General features: G+C 40.1%; 2 protein-coding genes and 1 long non-coding RNA gene across 4 annotated transcripts in view; 1 reads left to right on the forward strand and 2 right to left on the reverse strand.

Annotated features, from left to right (window-relative positions):
* Positions 1 to 2,241: 2,241 nt before the first annotated feature.
* LOC120728579 lies at positions 2,242 to 3,156 on the reverse strand. Its single transcript, XR_005694744.1, has 2 exons — positions 2,788 to 3,156; positions 2,242 to 2,687 (listed from the first exon to the last, which is right to left on the reverse strand). It is a non-coding gene; the product is annotated as an uncharacterized LOC120728579 (long non-coding RNA).
* A 222-nt stretch (positions 3,157 to 3,378) lies between these two features.
* LOC120728580 (microsomal glutathione S-transferase 1-like) lies at positions 3,379 to 5,719 on the forward strand. Of its 2 annotated transcripts, none has more exons than XM_040023600.1 (4): positions 3,379 to 3,522; positions 4,064 to 4,196; positions 4,444 to 4,535; positions 4,821 to 5,719. In XM_040023600.1, the coding sequence occupies exons 2-4, from the start codon at positions 4,080 to 4,082 to the stop codon at positions 5,065 to 5,067; spliced, it is 456 nt and encodes a 151-aa protein (XP_039879534.1). In that variant the 5' UTR covers positions 3,379 to 3,522; positions 4,064 to 4,079; the 3' UTR covers positions 5,068 to 5,719. The 2 variants fall into 2 exon arrangements, with proteins under 2 accessions (XP_039879534.1, XP_039879533.1); XM_040023599.1 differs by lacking the exon at positions 3,379 to 3,522 and adding an exon at positions 3,574 to 3,781.
* Positions 5,720 to 10,901: 5,182 nt separating this feature from the next.
* Positions 10,902 to 22,159, reverse strand: part of LOC120728581 (interferon-induced very large GTPase 1-like) — a 13,633-nt gene continuing 2,375 nt past the window's right edge. The window contains 10 exon segments of the mRNA XM_040023601.1: positions 10,902 to 13,168; positions 13,170 to 15,383; positions 15,859 to 16,842; positions 16,970 to 17,007; positions 17,690 to 17,798; positions 18,399 to 18,433; positions 18,730 to 18,835; positions 20,365 to 20,402; positions 21,083 to 21,191; positions 21,788 to 21,822. Coding sequence (XP_039879535.1) covers positions 12,071 to 13,168; positions 13,170 to 15,383; positions 15,859 to 16,842; positions 16,970 to 17,007; positions 17,690 to 17,798; positions 18,399 to 18,433; positions 18,730 to 18,739 — 4,488 coding nt within the window. The 5' untranslated portion in view covers positions 18,740 to 18,835; positions 20,365 to 20,402; positions 21,083 to 21,191; positions 21,788 to 21,822 and the 3' untranslated portion in view covers positions 10,902 to 12,070.

The raw sequence follows: 22,159 nt of genomic DNA on the forward strand, positions 1-22,159 counted from the left end.
AGGGCATGAAGCAGGTATGGAGGAGATCAAAAAAAAAAAAATAACAAAGAGCACAGGGAACATTAACACATGTACCAGTTGTTGGAGAGGTATTCCAGGAATGTTTAGCTTCTATAACATTTTTCCATCATCATTAAGATTAAGAGCAAGAGTTGTTGAGTGTGGATAATTAAATAATAGTTTATTGCAATGGCAGTTTGTGCCTTGTTCTCAGATGGACTGCAAGTTGAGTGAGATGAGGAGATGAAGGAGGAAGATTTATCCGAGGTTCGACTAATGGACGGAACTCTCCTTTCCAGCACCTTTCCAGGGAGGCTGAGGAATCTAATTCCCCTATAGCTGTAACACACCCTCCGGTCCCCTTTCTTAAAGATGGGAACCACCACCCCAGTTTGCCAACCCAGGGGTACTGCCCCTGATCTCCATGCAACATTGTAGAGGCGTGTCACCAAGACAGCCCTACAGCATCCAGAGCCTTCAAGAACTCGGGACGGACCTTGTCCACCTCAGGGGTTCTGCCACCAAGGAGTTGTCTAACTGCCTCAATGACCTCAACCTGGGAGATTGGCGGGTCATCCCCTTCGTCCCCAGACTCTGCTTCCTCCTCGGGAGACGGGCCAGTGGGATTAAGGAGGTCTTCGAAGTATTCCTTCCACTGCCCGACAATTTTCTCTGTCGAAGTCAGCAGTGCTCCACATACACTATACACAGTACAGGTAGAACACTGATTTCCTCCCCTGAGTTGCCTGATGGAGTCTCTTCGAGGCAGTTTAAAAGTCTTTTTCCATGGCCTCTGTGAACTCCTCCCACACCTGAGATTTTGCTTCAGCCACTGCCCGTTCTCCATTCCGCTTGGCCTGTCGATACCTATCAGCTGCCTCCAAAGTCCCACAAGCTAACCAAGCCTGATAGCACTACTTCTTCAGCTTGGTGGCTTCCCTCACCTCTGGTGTCCACCATTTGGTTCAGGGGTTACCACCACGACAGGCACCAACCACCTTGCATCCACAGCTCAGTGCAGCAGCTTCAGCAATGGAGATCCTGAACATGGTCCATTCAGACTCAATGTCCCCAGTCTCCCTCAGAATGCTGTTGAAGCTCTGCAGGAGGTGTGCATTGAAGATCTCGCAGACCAGGGCCTCTGCTAGGGGTTCCCAGCACACCCACACTATGCGTTTAGGTGCGCCAGGTCTGTCCAGCGTGCGTCCTCCCCCGCCACCTGATCCAACTCACCACCAGGTGGTGATCAGTTGACAGCTCAGCCCCTCTCTTTACCTGAGTGTCCAAAACATATGGACTCAGGTCTGGTGATACGATTACAAAATCGATCATTGACCTGCTGCCTACAGCATCCTGGTACCACGTGCACTTATGGACACTTTTATATTCGAACATGGTGTTCGTTATGGCCAAACTGTGGTTTCCACAGAAGTCCAATAACAAAACACAACAAACCGCTCGGGTTCAGATCCGGGAGGCCGTTCTTCCCAATCAAGCCCCTCCAGGTCTTGCTGTCATTGCCCATGTTAGTATTGAAGTCTCTCAGTAGGACAACAGAGTCCTCAGGCGGAGCACCCTCCAGTACCCGACCCAGGGATTCCAAGAAGGCTGGGTATTCTGAACCGCCACTCGGCGCATAAGCGCAGACGATAGTCAAGACCCATTCCCTGACTTGGAGGTACAGGGAGCAAACCCTCTCGTCCAGTGGGACCAACCCCAACACACAGACTTCAAGCTGAGGGGATACCAGGATACCCAGCCGCCCCTCTCCAGGAGGTTGGTTCCAGAACCCAAGCTGTGCGTTGAGGTGATCCTGACTATATCTTCCCGGTACCTCTCAACCTCATGCACTAACTCAGTGTAGAGATGAAACTATATCTACATACTACCGGCAAGTGAAGGCGTGCTGTCTTTCATAAAAATATTGTAATTTAAAATTTTGAGTATATGGGCAAATTTTTCTGTGCTCCCACCTAGTGGACCGATTTTGTGGACAATTTGCTTGGAAAAAATTGTTGGCAACTATTCATATTATGTAAAAACATGTAAAATGTAAAATTAGCCTTTGAGGGGTTTTTTGTTTTTGTTTTTTTGCCTGTCTTGTTCGGTAATTTAGCAATCACAATTGTTGTCTGAAGGCCAGGAAAGATGCCCATGTCACGGGTGTAAGCTAAAAGGAAACCCCTTCTATAACGGGGAGAGTGGCAGGGGACGATCACGGGAACAGAAAGACGTATCCAGTTAAAATAGTCAATAAAAATTAAATACGCTTTATTTACAACACTAAAAATACCCTGATCAGGGGAGAGAAAAATAAAAAACATAAAACTCAGCACAATAAAAAAATAATGGTGCTCAGTCCATGAGCTAAGTCCCAAAGTTCCGAGTCAGGCTCCGCCACACTTCTTGGCCATGAAGATTCCGCCGCTTCCACCAGTGGGAACCAGGCCAACCGCGTCCTCTGTTGTCGCCTCGCTGCTCCGCTCAAGGTTCCACTAGGCACAGGAGAGCATTTTCTTAATTCCCCAGGGTATTATATACATCTTAACAGTCGGTACTTACCCCGGGAGGGCAGAGCTCTGAACTCCGCCCTCCGCTGTTCCGTGCCTTAACCATTCACTGACGTCTCGCTGCCACCGTGGAAGGGACTGCCGTCCACTGACTGAAGGCCCGCTCTCCTTCTACTGCTTTTTTTTTTTTCACCGGTCCTGTTTGGTTCTTTTGCCATCAGAATTATTGTCTAAAGGCAAAGAAAGATGCCCAAATGATTTACTTTACCAAATGGACCATCCCGGCCTTGCCGCCAGTTGATGCTTTGTGGCTTGTGCTACCTTTGGCGCCGTCCTCCCACACAGCCACTTCTTGTGGCTGCGCCTGCCGCCACGCTACTCCATGGCTCTCCTGCTGCCCTGCGTCCGGCCACACACGTCCTTCTCTCACCTGCCAGAGCCCCTTATTGCCCGCTGCCAACAAGGGAGGCCCGATTGATTTCTGTCCCCTGTGCCCTCCAGATGTAGCTAATTAGGTAAGCAAGGGGGCGGAGTCTCTCCGGGAGAAGTCCCAATAAATACAATAAAAGCATGCAACACTAAAATACACTCAAACTTAAAACACAAATCATGCAACCACTCGATCATAAAAATCATTCTTCCCCGGATGACACCCAATGGATTTATTTTTTTGAGTGGAGAAAATATGGCATTGGCATATTGGTCCACTTGATTGATCTATATTATTATTGTTTATTTTATTTTATTTTAAGTTATTACAAATTGGACAGACAATTAGACAGAGAGGGAAAAAGAGAAAAAGAGGGGAAGGGAGAACAGTAAGAGAAGACACTGAGAATATCTGTTGGATCACCTGTTAAATAAAGAAAAAAGAAAATAAACAGCATTTGGGCCATGTTTCTTGCTGCAAACTGTTACAGCACCTTTGTATTTGTCCTGCCCCCAGAGTTAACTGGGTAACAGGTTGGAATTCTTGTTGTGCAACAGATCCAGACTTGCTTCACCGGATAATGTAAGTAAGCTGAAAAACTACCTAATACTATACTAATATTCCAAAGTAAGCTGTATAAAAATGAGTTTTAACAATTAAAAACCTAAATTGTTAAATTGTTTTTCATCGTGATAACGGTGGATTTCTATGAGTGGCGTGTTAAGATGTGTGAATCAACAAACAGTGTCAAGCTGAAACTGGTTTTGGTGCGTTTGCTCTGCTGCTGTGCCACTGCTTGTCCTTTCATATTTGCCACTTCAGTTGTTCCTTGTGCATTTTAGTGAGTTTGTAGTCTTACTGATAGCACTGTCTTATATATTTTATATTATGGTTATGAGTGCAGTCGGTCCTATTTGATGCTTAAATGGCGTATGAATAGTTTAGCATAAAATTAAATTGCATTTTTTTACCATTTTGGATTGAATCCTTTTTTTTTGCAGTGGTATTTTGTGTTGGGTATACACCCTCTAAAAAACACAGAAATTACAAATGGATTAGGATTTGAAATAAAATTACTTTAATAGGAAGGTAAACGAACTTCCTTCTTTTCTTCATTCTTCAGCTGTAAATCAGCAGAGATGGCAGAGCTGATGGAAAATGAGGTAGTGAGGGCTTTTAGTACATATGCAGTTATTGTTGTTGTGAAGATGCTACTGATGGGGCCAATAACTAGTTACAACCGCTTCACCAGAGGGGGGAGTTCAAATGCAAGCATGTTCTATATTTTGGGTATTTCTCTGTAACATTAGCTTAGTTGAAATTTTTTGTCCTGGTTTTATAAGGCTGCAAGTTCAAAACTTACAAGACTCATGTTGGTTTATGAAAAGTAAAGATTTACATGACTAAATAAACCATCCTCACTTCTTGGCGTTGATCCTTTCAACCTGATATATTTATAGTGATCTGGCAGAAACAAACACTTGTATTCTCTATTTTTTAAAGTCTTTCTCTAATGAAGAGGATGTAGCCAGAAAGTCTGCAGAGGAAAAGAAGAAGCTGCTGAAAACTCACCCAGATGTAGAACGAGTTCGAAGGAGAGATAATCTGGCCCTAAAATTCAGGTACTACAGAATCCTGATGTGTCGGACAATGGTTGATCTAAAGAAGTTAAGAAAATATCATGTTTGTTTGTTTTTTTTTTTTTTTTTTTTGGGGGGGGGGGGGGTGTTTTAGGGTTTTAGGGAGTGTTTGATATTCTTTGGACAGACACTACCAAAAAACATAAATGTGTATAATAAATTGTGTAAATTAGTGTTGCCTACTGTTACTAATAATGTGGCCATCTCAGTTGCTAAACCTCTGTTTGTTTTGTCCTCTAGGTGTCACCAGAATGACCTGGAGAACATTATTCCCTTCGTGACTGTCGGCCTCCTTTATGCTCTGACTGGACCCGAGCTTTCTGTCGCTCTTCTTCACTTTCGCATTTTCGCTGGCGCTCGGATCTTCCACACCATTACCTACATTGGCGCTCTGCCTCAGCCGAGCAGGGGTCTGTCCTGGGTCGTGGGCATGCTGGTCACCTTCTCAATGGCTTACAGAGTGCTCAACACAGTTCTTTTCCTGTAGAAAGCATGCTTGCCCGTAGAGACTTTCTTAAAGACATGTGCATATGTTTACTTTTCTCTTGCTGCATCAATCTGTGAGATTGACAAATAAACATTCTTTGCATGACCTTTTGTTTGTTGGAAATGAACAAAACGTGTGTGGGTTTTCTTAAGGTACTGAAGAATAGGGCTGGGTATCATCACTGATTTCTATAACTGATTTACAAGGTCCCGATTTGATTCGATTTCTGATTCAATTTAATTCACTTTTGACTCAGTCAGAAATATTATAATTATGATCATTTTTCTGCACATATCCATATTTTTATATCTATGTATAAAAACAAAGCTTGACTGCGTTCGAGCTGTCTTGTGTGGGGGGGGGGTTACGGTACTTGTGTTTACATGTTTTTGTGGAATCTTTTTACATACTATCATTTACTGTTTTAGCTGTTTGGCGGTTGTTGATATAGTTTTGTGTGGCAGACGTGTGGTCTCCAGCCTGCTGCAGAGGCGGGGTGAACAGGTGTGCCTGGCGAGGTGATTAACTTTTGCAGTGACATTCGACGAGGCAGTGGTGTGTGCGTGATGGCTGAACGGGAGTGTCTGTGTCCCATGCCAGTGTGCTGAAACCACAGTTGGACTATTGTAACAATAAAAGCGCTGTCACCACATGGACCGTGTTGTGCATCCTTGGGAGGGTCCGAGATCACATTGGTTCCAAAATCCAACATTCCCGCCTCCCTCCATTGTGGATGTTGCTGCATTGCAACAGCGCTTTGCTGATGTGTTCTACCCCCTACCCAGCCGTACGTCTCTCATGGAGCACCATTTTGATATGCAGCCTGGTGTGATGGTGCATTCATGGCCCTACAGGCTGCCTGAACATAAAAGACAAGTAGTTCAGTGGGAATAGAGCGAAATGCTGAAGTTGTGAGTAATAGACGAGTTGCACAGTGCGTGGTGTAGCCCCATTGTTCTGGTCGTGAAGGAGGATGGTTCTATACTGTTCTGTGTCGACTATCGCAAGGTGAACGAGGTGTCACGTTTTGATGCGTACCCAATGCCCAGGGTCGATGAGCCGCTGGACCAGTTGGGCACTGCTCGCTTTTTCACGACACTAGATTTGATCAGTGGCTACTGGCAGATTCCCTTGTCTGCAGTCCAAGGAAAAAACGGCCTTCTCCACTCTGTACAGTTTGTATCAATTCGTTACACTTTCTTTCGGCTTGTTCGGGGCCCCTACCACCTTCTGGCTGCGATCCTGGAGTCTCTGAGGCAGGCAGGCAGGCGGTCAACCTCAAGAAGTGTGCAGTTGGACGTATAGTATTTGGGGTACCACTTGGGGTGCCCAAGACAAAAAAGGAGGTGAGACTGTTTCTGGGGCTGGCCGGCTACTGTCGCCGGTTTGTGTTGAGGACCTCACCAACCCCTTAACTGATTTCACCCGGAAAGGTGCCCCGGACCTGGTCCAGTGGACGAAGCAGTGCCAGGCGGCGTTTGTGCAGGTAAAATGGACTCTCTGTGAGGAGCCGCTGCTGTTCACGCCTAACTTCTCCCTTCCTTTTCTCCTGCAGACAGTTGCCTTGAACAGAGGACCGGGGGCGGGGGGTCTCTGGCCTGCTGCCGAGGAGGGGTGGCACAGTGAGCTCCCAGGGTGGTGTGGAGGCCGGGTGAACAGGTGTGCCTGGCGAGTGTTGTGCGTTCTTGGGAGGGGTCCGACGTCACATTTCGTGAGCTTTAACCTGAAATTTTGGCATTCCTGGCAATATACATTTATATTTTAAGAAACTGATTTGAATAGGGAAATCAATTTTTTAAACCCACCCCTACTGAAGAAGTGTTAAGACAGAAGTGCAACTTTTTATGTGTGTCACACTTTCTTTGAATCATATCAAAGTGAATATGTTAAATGTGTTGTCAGGTAATTCATGTGTTTTAAAATAACACAGCTTTCTAATTCTCTGTGTGATATATGAGCTGTACTGTGCTACAATAGCAGGGTGAAAGCAGATTACAAAACAATAGAATGCATTCCAAAGATTTGTATCAAATTGACCCTTGAACTGGCTTGTGCTGGTAAATTCAAAGAGAACATGCTATTATGCTGCACTGAGCTATGAACTAAGTACCTTCTACCTTAACTCTCAGTAAAGTAGAAATAAATATACTGACCATGCTTTAGTTTAACTACAATTTTAATATAAAGAAAAATAGTGTGGGAGTAAATACAAATTACTAATGCTTCAGATACCTTTTGCATCATGAAAAACACAGAAACTAAACAAAATGACCTAGTAAGCGTCTAAAAGTTTCCTCCAGACTGAGTTGGTGGTGGTCTGAATTGATGGAGGTATCATGTGACGCAGAACGGGAATTTTTCTTTCTCCTGTCCTTAAGATGTGAGTACTCTCAGACTAAGGCAGGTTTAGGCAGTTCTCCAGATTTTGGACATTGATGGTGGCTAACTGTTTTTGACTCGCAATGGTTCATGGACAGTATATGCTGTAAAAGACACCAGAAACCATGAGTGAACTTCAGGTTTTCACTACTGTAATAATCTTTTTTACAGTGTAAAGATGAAACTATATCTACATACTACCGGCAAGTGGTGCTGTCTTTCATAGTAATATTGTAATTTAAAATTTTGATTATATGGGCAAATTTTTCTGTGCTGCCACCTAGTGGACCAATCTTGTGGACAAATTGCTTGGACAAAATTGTTGGCAACCATGAAGGCAGCTTTTCACTTTATGTAAAATGTGAAACTGGCCCTGTGCCTCGGACACATTTGTCTGTCATAGTTCAGTGATTCAATTTTCAGTTGTATTTATATAGCGTCAGTCACAACAAATCACCCTAAGGGGCATATATACCTACCTCCTCCAAAGTCTTCCTGTGTTATTTTTCTGATAGGTTTACTTTGTGTGATTCAGAGTGATTTTTTTCACCCTAACCTTAATCCCATTATATATTTTTGGTTGGTTACAAGAAACAAAATGTGTAACTGTGCAGCCAGGTTAATCACCAGCTCACAAGCTGGTTATCTTGTAACAGGGTTATACAACTATTCAAAGGCAACACACACTTATTCAGCTGCAGGAAAACGACACCACAAATTGGAAGATAATCAATGCATGAATGTGAAGAAAAACACTAAAATTGCTACTAATCTTTGAGTTACAAATTTTCCAAACAAGCCTCTACAGTGAGCCAGCATATACATCCAGCTCACAAAGACACAATTAAATTTGTGAAAAATTGTGAAATTTTTCAGTTTTTATCCTTTTTTTATCACTTGCATGTGTTTGGTTAAATAAGTGACCGTTTTTACAAAGTGATAACTGCTCCACAAACAGTGAGATAACATCATGTATTCTTTCTTCTTCATTGTGGTTGGATTTTTACTGTGCTGGCTTGTTTCCCATGATGCATGTATGGCCGTGAGTCAGCTGAGGATTGTTCACTCCAGCGAGGAGCTGTTACAATTTAACGTACGGTATGATGGTAAGGAACTCACCTCATGTTTGCCGGATTTTATACTGAGAGACTCTAACAGAACAAGTGACTAGAGGAAGAGAGAAAGAGGGAGACACGGAGGTGTCAAATTGCATCTGAGGAGACAACAGGACAATCGGTTTCCCCTGCCCTCTGTTATCCTGGGAAATGTTCAGTCTCTTAGGAAAGAGCTGGGTGAACTCCAAGAACGTCAGTTTCCAGAAAGATTTCAGGAACAGCGCTGTGTGATGGCTTTTCCCGAGACATGGCTGACTGAGCAGGACCAGGACGTCCATTTTTTAATTAACGGATTTGGAGCTCCTTCTCGCTGGGATCGGGACACACGGGTAACAGGGAAATCCCAAGGAGGTGGAGTATGCTTGTATGTGAATAAATGTTACTGTAGCCCTGTGACTATTAGAGAGTGTATTTGTACACAGACGTTGAACTTTAATCCACGTCACTGTGCCCTTTTTTACCGCCATCATGAGTTTCCACAACTTTTTATTACCATCGTTTACATTCAGCCGAACGCTCATCCCTCCTGCTTCCTCCTCTGGGATCTGCTGACCATAACTGTGCATTTTCTGCCCATCCATAAAACTCTCTTAAAACGAGACAAGACAAGGACTAAGGATGTCGACATATGGTCAGAAGAATCTGTGCTTATCTTGCAGGAAATTTTTTAAATGTACAAATTGGAAAGTTTTTATTCAGTCTTGTGGAGATGATCTTAACGCTTTGGTGGATATGACTAGCTCATATACAGTCTTTTGTAAAGACATGATTATACCCCGTAAGCGTGTTAAAGTGTACCCTAACAAAAAACCATGGGTTACCAAAAGTGTCAAATCCTGTTTAAGGAAAAAGAGAAAGGCTTTTAAAGAGGGGGCTCTTACTGACTTTCAGACCGTAACCAAAGACTTGAAAGTCGAGATCTTGGATGCGAAACAGCATCACCCCTGTTCTTCAGGAACTTCACTGGCTCCCTGTGAAATTCCGGATAATTTTCAAACTTCTTCTGCTCACCTTCAAGGCCATTCATAACCTCGCTCCTTCTTACCTTTCTGACCTGTTAACCACCACTTGTTCTGCCCGTTCACTTCGTTCTTCTTCTTCTATCCAGCTTACTGTACCTTCCTTCCGCCTCACCACCATGGGAAGCAGAGCTTTCAGCTGCTCTGCTCCCAGGCTGTGGAACTCTCTGCCCCCTGAAATAAGAAATATTGGTTCTCTCCCCCAGTTTAAATCCCAACTCAAAACTCATCTGTTCAAATCTGCATATTCACTGTGAATCCACTGTTTGTTCATTTTATCTTGTGCTTTTATTTTATTGTTCTTATTCTGCTATTGTTTTACTAAGTGTTTTATCCTATTGTAAAGAGTCCTTGGGTGACTTGAAAGGCGCTCATAAATAAAATTTATTATTATTATTATTATTATCAGGTGAGTCTATACCTTCAGCTCAGCTGATCCTTGAAACCCTTCTCTTCAGAGAGAGAGAATTACAACCTTGTTTTCTGCTTAGCCGTCACCTAGAGATCTACATCCCTGATAAGCAGAAGGAGCCCTACTATCTGCTTAACGTCTCCCATGAACTTACAATGGCCCCATTGTGTATGTTTTGTTTTTTTTTTCTTTTTTGCCTGTCCCGTTTGGCTCTTTTGCCATCAGAATTATTGTCTAAAGGCGAAGAAAAATGCCCATTGGATTTACTTGCCGTAATGGTCTATTTGATTCACCTTTTATTGTTTATTTTATTTTATTTTCACTTGCTAAATATGGGACAGACTTGACTGGGGAAAAGAAAGGGGTGAAAGAAAGGGAAAGAAAAACAGCGGGGAAGAGGGCCGGGGTTAAGGGCAAAAAACAAAAACCAACAAAATAAGCAGACAAAAAATACATATATCAATCACCTGGATCACCTGTTGAGAAAGAAAAAAGAGAGAACAAGCAGAAGAAAAAAAGAGAGCAATATAATAAACAACATCATCGCGATGTGAATATAACAGTAAATACTAAATATTGCAGTGACGTGCCTGTGAGCTCCGCCGGCAGCCAGCTGTGCCAGAGTGACCGAGCCCCAGGCTGAGTGGAGTGGCCCGAGCGAGCCCATTGTGTATGTTGGATAGAGCATAAGGCCCATTTGTAGTGCACATGCATACAACTGGTGGCATAGTGATTCTACAATTACTAAAGTGATACGGTTAAAATATGTGATCAATACATCAGAAAAGAAATCTTCCACCACAATTATAATCTGTGACTATGATCATGTATTTATAGTTATAGGTAAACTGTGATAGCTTTGTACATAATAGATAAAAGACACAGACGATCAGTGACTCGAGGAATAGAACATCATCTGTTTATTATCAGTCTGATAATTACATTGCAGTTATAACCAAAGAAAAATCTCCAAACGTTTTGCCAAAACATGTCATTAAAGGTATGCTTTCAAACAAATATTCTAATATTCTGTATGTATGGTGCAACACACGATCTTGAATCAGACCAGCAGTTAAGAAAATGGATAGATGCTGCGCAGATAGATCACTGGCTGTGGGGTCTGGGAGATGCTGAGGCACTTCAGTTTTTCTCAGTGCACATTTATTACGGATGTACCACCAGGTAAATAATCTCAATTTCAGTGTAATGTTCAGCTATGTTAAATTGAGAGAAAATATTTCCATTGTGTAGTGATCTACACATTTGTTTGACAAGCAAAAGTGTTGTTGGTTCATTTCCAGCTACAGACCCTTTCGGGGTTGCACAAGGAAAGGCATCTGGCTTAAACCTCAACCAAAATCAAGCATGAGGAGCTATTTGGTGCAGTGAACCCTTGTGAGACAGGAGCAGCAGAAAAATAGCTTTAATGTATCAGAAGCACATAATATCTCTCTGTTCGTGTTAATTAAAAAAAAAATCATACCCATTTAAAATGCAAATAATAAAACATTCAAGGATATAGACAATATAGGATTTTCAGTACTGAAACACTCAAGATAATATTGGTGTGATTTCAAATTACATAAGCCAGTTAGCAAACTAATATAACTTCCATACAATATCAAAAAAATAGGGTATGAAGAACACTATTCATGTATTCTGCATGAGCTAAACTTTAAATTTTTTTAGATATGATTAAATACAATTTTAAACCATCCTTACATACAATAATTTCATTGGTGCTCTTTGTGTTTTTCTTCAAAAATAAATAAAAAAAATTCTTCTGCTTTTCCTACATGAGAAAAAATTCCTAATCACAAACTTTGTTGATGACACAGTGATTTAATATTAACACTGACATATTTCTCACTGCATTCTTAAAATGATTATTGTTCCTATATTCTCGCCTGTGTGTTTATGTCTATGAAGCAGTTTTCTTTTTACCAGTTTAATCACTTATTGATTCTTCACATTAAATGTTTAAATCAATATTATATGTAATCATTATCTATTTTGTGAATAATCAACTGAGAACAGCTTTTGTGATTTTCAGCAGAGTTGAAAATGTTCTGACTCATTCAGCGTGTACGGTACATTTCATCCAGACTTTGAATAGCCTCTTCTTTAGTGAATTCTGTCCATTTAGGGGGAATCTCACCACATCCTGTGAAACTTAAACCATAGTGCTCTTCTAGCCTCTTCTTAAATTTGCAAACAAACCATATCCAGTACTTCGATGTATACTCATCAGGGGTAATGCTCCAGTTAGCAAACCTCGGCCCAGCAGTTCTGTACTTTTTATAAAGAAAAAGCTCTTCTGAAACTCCATCTGGGTAAAAGCTTCTATCACTTGCAACTTCTGTTGTGCAGAAATTAATACTAATTTCCTTAGTGTTTCTGTAATGAACACCATTGACTGCTTTAGATCGATGAAAGGGGCAACTGTGATCAATGTTGTCCTTAATCAAATGATCTTCCATAGTGTTGGTACAAACAGCTGCACAGAACGGGCAGGTTTCCCAGCAACAGTTGCACAGCTGATCGATGAGGATTTGATCAGGTCTCAGTCTGAATTCTTTCATCTTATCCAGCGAAAGCTGGCTTATCGTCTTTGTGATGGACACAAGGCCTTTCTCAATCGTTTCTTGAAGGAAGTCAAAATTGTTTATGTCTCTAAAGTTTTCGCAAAAGATGTCATCAAGAGTCAGTTTGTCTTTCAGGAAACTGGAAAACTCCTTTGCCCACATGTCTATGTCTCCTCTCTGGGTTTTGACGTTATTTGTTGTGTCAAATAAAGCATGAATGACAAGTTTGTTGATGTCTTCCACATTTTTCCTGAGTATACTTAGTGCTTTATCTTTGTGCTCTCCAAGCATGTGTGTGTTTACTTTCTCTTCAATGAAAGCCTCGACTTGTGTCCTTGGTTTTTGGATGTAGTTGATGAAACCTTTAAAGTCCTCGTTCTCTGCGAGTGACTTTAGCAAATGTTTCTCTAAGTTCAGTCTGTTCCCATTGAATACTGGGAGAGTGCACCTCATATGTCCAGCGAGATCAATGGCAGTCTTGTTACAAACAGCCTCAACAATGGAAACCTTCAGTTTTTCACAGATCATTTCTCCAAACACAACAGCAGATGAGTTTCCATTACAGTAGCTTCTGAAAATGTTGTAGTATTGTGGATTTTTTACTCTCCAAGTAAGTGTGTGCATCATTGTTCACTGTGAATTTTTTGTGAGACTGTGAAAGCCAAATGGCTGCCCTGTCAAACACATACAGTAAGAGATCAACTGTGAACTCCTTCTTGAAATCATAATTCTTGTTTTGTTCAAACTCTGTCACTGTCCGCTGAACATTTTGGGCCACTTCTTGTAAGTAAGTTGGACTGTAGCCTCTTGTTGTTACAGGTTTCTTCATAATTTCATGAAGAGACTGGTTTTCAACACTGGTTATTAGTGATATGATCAGTCCCTGGTCCCCATGCTCAAGAAGTCCTTTAAAGTGACACTTTAGTTTTTCAGTTTTATCTTCAATATATGCATACATTTGGCTGGCAAACCCCTGTCCTCTTGTGTTTTGGTGCTTGTGAAGGACTACGTATTCAGTGTAATCACTGACCTGGGATATTGTTTTGTATTTGCTACTCTTTTTAGAGTCAATTATAAGACCCCATTCGAAACCAAGGATATGAAGGATATTTGCCAGGTCATCTTCAAGATTGATGTCCTTAATGGGTTGTGTATCTCTAGTTAATTCTCTCATCAAGTCACTCCAAACACCATCAAACTGTTTTTTAAGTTCCTCTTCATCTTTTGCTTTGTCTTTTAACTGATGAGCGAGCTCTTCACTCTTTTGTAGCAGCTTGTCCTCGAAGTCTGTCTTCTTATCATCCAGCTTTTTACACGCTTTCTTCTGCTGAATAATTTCATCCAGTTTTTTTATCGCTCCTCTCACCAGCTCTTCTTGGAACTCCTTTATTTTGTTTTCAAATTGGCCTCTCCACTGAACCAGTATTTCTTTGTCTTTGTCATCCTCAAAGTACTTTGACATATCTTTCTTGATTTTTTCAGATGTTTTGCTCATCTCTTTAAAAAGATCACTGCGTTCAACTTTGTCAAGTTCTTCATTTTCAATTCTGGTGTGAAGCTGGTTTTCAATAGTCAACATGTTGCTCCTCAGGACCCAGGTCCAGTTCCCGTATTGGACCTCAAGTTTTCTGTAAACTGCAATTTCTAATGTGTTTTTGAAACTGAAAACAAATTGTTCATTCATCAGGGCTTTCCACAGGTCTTGTATCTTTCTGTTAAAATGTGAGAGAGTGATCCCAGGAGAGCATTTAGCTTTAGACAGGATGATGTTTTTCAGCTCTTGGATGCTCTCACTGTAGCCTGGATTTGGAGGAGCCATTGGTGGACTTCCCTCCCATAACTGAGCAAAGTATTTCACATCTGTTTGCACATCAAAGGCAATGACATCACTAAAACAATCAGCATCACACACTTCCTCTTTAGCAGCTAGCTGAGCCATCTGGTCCAGTTTTTCTTGTAGGCGTCTTTTCCCATCCATGTTTTTCTCAGCAGCTGCGATATCTGTCACATTCTGGTGAACAAACACACAACTCGGAGAAAGTTTAACTTTCTTCATCCTCATGAAAGCCTGAACAACAATCTGCAGGACATCCTGCATGTCAGCTGGATTCTCACCAAAGATGTTGATCAGTGTCATGTTTCCCAGACCAACAACAAATGTTGCTAATTCATTGTCGTGATGAAGAGTATCATTACTTTCCAGCTCAAGAGCCCGCAGTCCTTCAGTGTCCACCACTAGAAAATAGTCAAACTGGAAGTCTTTCTTGATTTCCTCTGACACTTTGACCAGCTGCATGAAGGCACCTTTGGTGCACCTGCCTGCACTCACTGCAAACTTCAATCCAAACATGGCATTCAGCATTGTTGATTTTCCACTGCTTTGTACGCCCAAAACTGACAACACAAAAACTCTCTGGTCGCCTAGTTTTTTAATCAGTTCCTTTATAAGACTGGAGATCCATGTTAGAGGCACATGACCTGCATCACCATCCATCAGCTCCACTGGGTGTCCTGAAATCATCAGATCTGCAGCCAACTTTGGATATTTAGACCAGGCAGTCAGTTTATTTTGTGTTTGTACTGCTCTATGGGCTTCATAGATCTGTCCCATTTCTCTGAAGATGTGCTCCAGGCCAAAGGTTGCAGACTGCAGTGTTTTGGATATTTGTTCAAGCTCTGTTTGTTTGCTTGTTAACAGATCAGATTTGTCGTGTTTCTTCTTCAGAGTCAAGACCTCAGTCCACTTTTCATCATAGCTTTTGAGAATTGAAGATATCTCATCTGTGGATTGGGCATCTATTAAGATCTGAGTCCATTTCAGGAAGTACTCCTTCTCTTTTGATGGTAAAGACAAGAGGCTTTCTGTGAATGACTTAATCAGTTCACTACATGAAGCTTGGCACTGATTTTGTCTTATTTTATTCAGCTGCTGCTGTTTTTGACTTTTTTCCTGCTCGGTGTTTCCTTTAAGGTGATACAGCTCTTTATTTATTTTACACCACTCATGCCACAGATCGCCTTGACAAGGTAGAAATGTAACTTTGATCTTTGAAATTTCCATCCCTTGAAGCATTTTAACTGTTTTCATTGCAGCTGATTTCCCTTTTTGACAGACTTCATCATCTTCATCCACTGTGATTCCAGGGACTTTCGGCCAAGGATTCAAGCTGGAAGGATGTGTGAGGTTCATGTAAAATCTTTATGATAATTCCTCTCAGTTCTTCAGAAACATCTGACTGGCTTCTGTCTTTCAGACCAATTTTGTATTTTCTCTTTTTCACCTGAAGAGCACCACAATCAGTATCAGCAACGAGAATAATGAGAGGATTTGGTGACTTGAAAAGGTCTTGGATTACTGTGGTACCTTTCTGGCCTTTTTCCAGAGTTGGCACAAGAACAACAGTGACTGAAGCTTTTTCTGTCAGTATCTCACGCTGTTTTTCAAATGACAGAGCATCACCATGAAGATTACAAAAGGCAATGCAGTCTGTGAAGGAGTCATTGGGTTTTCCAGCAGGGCAGTACCAGGCAATCTCTGCCACACCATCCATCAGCAGGCGACATTTGGTGCTACCTGGACAATTTCTATGGAAGAAGGTGCTGTGACGGTCATTGATCAAAGTGTTCATGAGCTGAGATTTTGACACTGGAAGTGAACCCAGGCGGAAGAATGACACCATGGGTGTCTCGGCTTTGCAGATGGGCATTGTCTTCATGGTCATGGCATGTGAATTATCCTTGATTTGAGTTTTCTTCCATGTTTTTTGTATCTGCCTGAATGTCCACAAAGGACATTCAATATCCATAGTGACTGGGTCAGGGACAAGCAAAGGTAAGGCGTACTGACACTGGGATAGCTTTGTAATTATGTTCTGCTTCAGAAAACTGTCTGAGCAGTGAAATACTGCCATCTGAACATCCATTGGATGCAAATGAAACTGTTTTGATTGGGAATCTACACTGGTGCTAAATAGAGCATCTAAGTCATCACTGTCAGAAATCGTAACAGTTTGTGAATAGCTCACATCAGCATCGTCTTGTCTTACAGGAATGTATCTGGCTCTATAGTCCAGCATTGATAACTTCTGAAGAAATGTACGCGCTAGATCTTTCTCAGATGTGTCATGGATCTGTTTCACAGGAGGACATATTTTAAGTAAGTCTGCTGGTGACATCTTTTTTTTTTTGTCTTGAAGGTGAAGCCTGCTGAGAAGTCCTTCAATGTTTCCTGTACATTGTCGTTTTTTTACTTGAGTCACTGACTGCTGCAAGAAATAAAGCACACTTAGGAACTGATAAACTGATAAATTCTTAAGACTGTGTGGAATAAACATTAAAAAACAAATAAATAAATAAGTCAATAATGAATAAGTAAATAAAAAAGATTCTGACCTTATCCTCGCTTACACTCCTTGTCATATTGGAGGTACCTGCACAAGACAATTGATTTACCAGATTAGCAGAGGGACAGATTAAGGGACTATGGGGGGGGGAAAGGTGCAATACACAGTTTAACCAAAGGTCTTCATTCAATTTATTTTTGCCTTCTTTGACCATGGGTTGTGTCTGAGCTGTTCTGATTAGACTGTAAATCACACTCTATGATAGAACTCCAATAGAAATACCACTCAGAAGGAGACTAAGAAGAAATAAAGAGATAAGGCCTGGGAAATCTTATCAAAACAAAACAAAGAACAAAAACATACACAATTAGCTATGACTCAACTCAGAAGTCTTTTCATAATTCTACAGATTTAAACAATGTGTTTATGGACTGCCTTCATGTATTCCTCAAATATATAACTGAATATTGAATACACCCATAAATTCCTTAAATCTCTAACTATCCCATAATTACCCTGTGATCAAATCCATTTCTTATAGAAACCCAGATTTATTATATTATGGACTGAATCAATTGCAATCAACTAAAAATGTTAGATGCAAAGGTCCTTGACATCCAAGACTTTGCTATGGTCTCATTACTTTACAATTGCACCTTATGAAGTTAATGCCAAAATGTGGGAAACAAATAATCAAACAAACAAAAACAACCTAGAATGAGTAGCTGTATAAATAAATTGTTTTGTTTAAGATGTCATAGAATGTTACCTTTCTTCTTAGTTTTAGTTGGTACAGGCTTGATGTGACCCTCTCCACCTGTATTGTCATCATTTTTCTGTGAGTGTCCAGAAACACCAGGGGCTTTCAATCGATTGCACTATGGAAAAAATAGTTTAGTTGAGCTTTAGTTCACAGATTGTGGGATTAACAACATTCATAAGTCAGAAAAGAGAAGCACATCAACAGCAACACACACACCTTGTTAACAAAAGTATCCAAACACATGGCAGCAACTGGGTATATTTAGGATTTAGCTGTGTAGACATGGTCAAGACAACCCGATAAAGTGTGAAAAAATGTAGCAGAACTTTTTTAAAAAAAAACTGTGATTTAAGTGACTTTGATGTGGTTAATGATGCCAGATAGGTTGGCATGAGTATTTCTGAAACTGCTGATCTACTGGGATTTTCACACAGAATCATCTCTAGAGAGAATGATCTGAAGAAGAGAAAATAACCAGTAAGCCATAATTATCTGGGTAAAAATGTGTTGTTAATGTCACAGGTCAAACACTCATTGCAACCAAGGTATGCAGTAGAATATCTCTGAAGTTAAAAACTGAAGAACATGGACTACAGCAGCAGAAGATCACACCAAGTCCCACTCTGATCAGTTACTAACAGAAATTCTCTTTTAAACATACATTAGTTCTTCAATTTAAAAAAAAAAAAAAAAAGCATTAAAAACTGTCTCTTACCTTTTCCTTAATAACTGCATTTTCTCTTTCTTTTCCTACAGGATCAAAAAGAAAAAAAGCAGAAATTCCAAGGTTATTGTTTCATAAAACTATAACATACCTGAGCCCATGTTACAGAATATATCTGTTTGTGCCGTTGGCAAACTCATTTACTTAATCACACTGAGAATAGTAAAATAAAGACATTAATAGAAAAACATTGGTGATGGCATGTTGTTTATATTAACAAACAGAAAAATATAGAGTTAATTTTGTATTATATACAGCAAACCTATCAATGAAATATACACCCTTGTAGTGCAGTACAACTATTTATTTGTTAAGATGTTACCTTTCTCCATATATGCAGTTTGTGAAGGCTTGAATTCATCCTCTCCTCCGGGGATGTCCTCATTCTGTGAGTGTTCAGCAACACCAGGTTCATTCAAGGACTCAGTCTTCGAAAACGGTCAGTTAAGATGAGATTTAGTTCACACTGGCAAATTATTCAGGAATAACAACATTCAAAAATAAAAACAAAAAATACAGCACTCACGTTGTGTACATACACATACACAAAGACACACAAACAGGCAGGCGCTAGCCATTTCAATAAGTGTACTTGTTCAACTGCTTGTTAATGTAAATATCTAATTAGCCAATCACATGGCAGCAGTTCAGTATATTTAGGATTTAAGCATGCACCGTGGTCAAGACGACTCACTGAAGTTCAAACCGAGCATCAGAATGGAGAAGAAAGGTGATTTAAGTGACTTATAATGTGGCATAGTTGTTGGTGCTAGATCGGTTAGTCTGAGAATCTCAGAAAGTGGAACTCCCCACAGAAGTATCTCTCAAGTTTACAAAGAACGGTCTTAAAAAGAAAAAATACCCCATGAGTGACAATTTAAAGGAAGAAAATGCATTGTTTATGCCAGAGGACAATGTCCAGATGCATCTAACCTGATAGGAAGGCAAAGTGAAGAAATAATAAATGAATCATAAACCAGTCTTTTTACAGTTTTTGGGCAACCAATGACACACCTTCATTGAAAAGCAGGAGGAATGCTTAGTGTCATTCATGAAATTCAGTCCAGTGTAACTTTGGTCTCTCAGATACTGGGGGCTGAACTGCTGGCAGGGTGGTAGAATCTGTAGTGGATTTTTTATATTGAAACAATTGTGATATATACATCAATTGTTTCCATATTGCAATAGTCCCTCTATTTGCCAGTGTTGATGTAAAATCCAATGGTAACTGCAATTGAAAGCATGTAAACATGAAACGTGAAAGTTTATTGGATCTGGTTCCTTATTACGGTGATCACTGAGGGATAAAAGCTGTTCCTTAGAATTTCTTTATGGATCTGAAACAACTGCGGCGTTCCTGAGGAACGTGAAAGGTGACCTTTGCCGTTCTTATGCTACGCGCTGGGTTATGGATGACATCCAGTAGAATGATGGTCCCGTGGTAATACACATTCCAGCCATGTATTCCAGCCCTAACTCTAACCATAACCTTATTCCTAATCTTAACCAAAAACTTTAATGACGTTAAATAGTGTTTTCCAAAGCAATTTAAGTAAAATGAACGAACATGTGCCGATTGATTCCGATCTTGTCATTTAGTGACGTGTTGGTTCCGGAAGCGGAATATGTTGACGATTAGTCACCTAGCGTCAAATATTACACGTTGAGAGTGAGAACGTGTTGTCTGTTTTTCGTTTTAAGATTCTTGAGTTTAGAGATTTAAAATACATTGTCTCTTTTTGACTTTCTTTTCAACAATAGTCACTGACCGCTGCAAGAAATAAAGCACATTTAGGAACTGGCAAAAATGTTCAGACTCTATTCTTAAAATTGTGTGGAATAAACATCCATCCATTCGCTTCCGCTTATCCTTTTCAGGGTTGCGGGGAAAATAAACATTAAAAAACAAATAAATAAATAAGTCAATAATGAATAAGTAAATAAAAAAGATTCTGACCTTATCCTTGCTTACACTCCTTGTCTTATTGGAGGTACCTGCACAAGACAATTGATTTACCAGATTAGCAGAGGGACAGATTAAGGGACTATGGGGGGGAAAGGTGCAATGCACAGTTCAACCAAAGGTCTTCATTCAATTTATTTTTGCCTTCTTTGACCATGGGTTGTGTCTGAGCTGTTCTGATTAGACTGTAAATCACACTCTATGATAGAACTCCAATAGAAATACCACTCAGAAGGAGACTAAGAAGAAATAAAGAGATAAGGCCTGGGAAATCTTATCAAAACAAAACAAAGAACAAAAACATACACAATTAGCTATGACTCAACTCAGAAGTCTTTTCATAATTCTACAGATTTAAACAATGTGTTTATGGACTGCCTTCATGTGTTCCTCAAATATATAACTGAATATTGAATACACCCATAAATTCCTTAAATCTCTAACTATCCCATAATTACCCTGTGATCAAATCCATTTCTTATAGAAACCCAGATTTATTATATTATGGACTGAACCAATTGCAATCAACTAAAAATGTTAGATGCAAAGGTCCTTGACATCCAAGACTTTGCTATGGTCTCATTACTTTACAATTGCACCTTGTGAAGTTAATGCCAAAATGTGGGAAACAAATAATCAAACAAACAAAAACAACCTAGAATGAGTAGCTGTATAAATAAATTGTTTTGTTTAAGATGTCATAGAATGTTACCTTTCTTCTTAGTTTTAGTTGGTACAGGCTTGATGTGACCCTCTCCACCTGTATTGTCATCATTTTTCTGTGAGTGTCCAGAAACACCAGGGGCTTTCAATCGATTGCACTATGGAAAAAAATAGTTTAGTTGAGCTTTAGTTCACAGATTGTGGGATTAACAACATTCATAAGTCAGAAAAGAGAAGCACATCAACAGCAACACACACACCTTGTTAACAAAAGTATCCAAACACATGGCAGCAACTGGGTATATTTAGGATTTAGCTGTGTAGACATGGTCAAGACAACCCGATAAAGTGTGAAAAAATGTAGCAGAACTTTTTTTAAAAAAACTGTGATTTAAGTGACTTTGATGTGGTTAATGATGCCAGATAGGTTGGCATGAGTATTTCTGAAACTGCTGATCTACTGGGATTTTCACACAGAATCATCTCTAGAGAGAATGATCTGAAGAAGAGAAAATAACCAGTAAGCCATAATTATCTGGGTAAAAATGTGTTGTTAATGTCACAGGTCAAACACTTATTGCAACCAAGGTACGCAGAAGAATATCTCTGAAGTTAAAAACTGAAGAACATGGACTACAGCAGCAGAAGATCACACCAAGTCCCACTCTGATCAGTTACTAACAGAAATTCTCTTTTAAACATACATTAGTTCTTCAATTAAAAAAAAAAAAAAGCATTAAAAACTGTCTCTTACCTTTTCCTTAATAACTGCATTTTCTCTTTCTTTTCCTACAGGATCAAAAAGAAAAAAAGCAGAAATTCCAAGGTTATTGTTTCATAAAACTATAAAATACCTGAGCCCATGTTACAGAATATATCTGTTTGTGCCGTTGGCAAACTCATTTACTTAATCACACTGAGAATAGTAAAATAAAGACATTAATAGAAAAACATTGGTGATGGCATGTTGTTTATATTAACAAACAGAAAAATATAGAGTTAATTTTGTATTATATACAGCAAACCTATCAATGAAATATACACCCTTGTAGTGCAGTACAACTATTTATTTGTTAAGATGTTACCTATCTCCATATATGCAGTTTGTGAAGGCTTGAATTCATCC

This window comes from Simochromis diagramma, unplaced genomic scaffold (genome assembly GCF_900408965.1).
Source record: "Simochromis diagramma unplaced genomic scaffold, fSimDia1.1 OVJJ01000342.1, whole genome shotgun sequence".
In the NCBI taxonomy this organism is placed as follows: Eukaryota; Metazoa; Chordata; class Actinopteri; order Cichliformes; family Cichlidae; genus Simochromis; species Simochromis diagramma.

Bases quoted from the DNA above. Each gene is read 5' to 3' on its own strand.
- LOC120728580 (XM_040023599.1), top strand. From the start codon at position 3,666: ATGTGTGAATCAACAAACAGTGTCAAGCTGAAACTGGTTTTGGTGCGT. The intron at 4,197-4,443 runs GGGAGTTCAAAT...TATTTTTTAAAG, and splicing joins ACAACCGCTTCACCAGAGGG to TCTTTCTCTAATGAAGAGGA. The intron at 4,536-4,820 runs GAGAGATAATCT...TTTGTCCTCTAG, and splicing joins GATGTAGAACGAGTTCGAAG to GTGTCACCAGAATGACCTGG.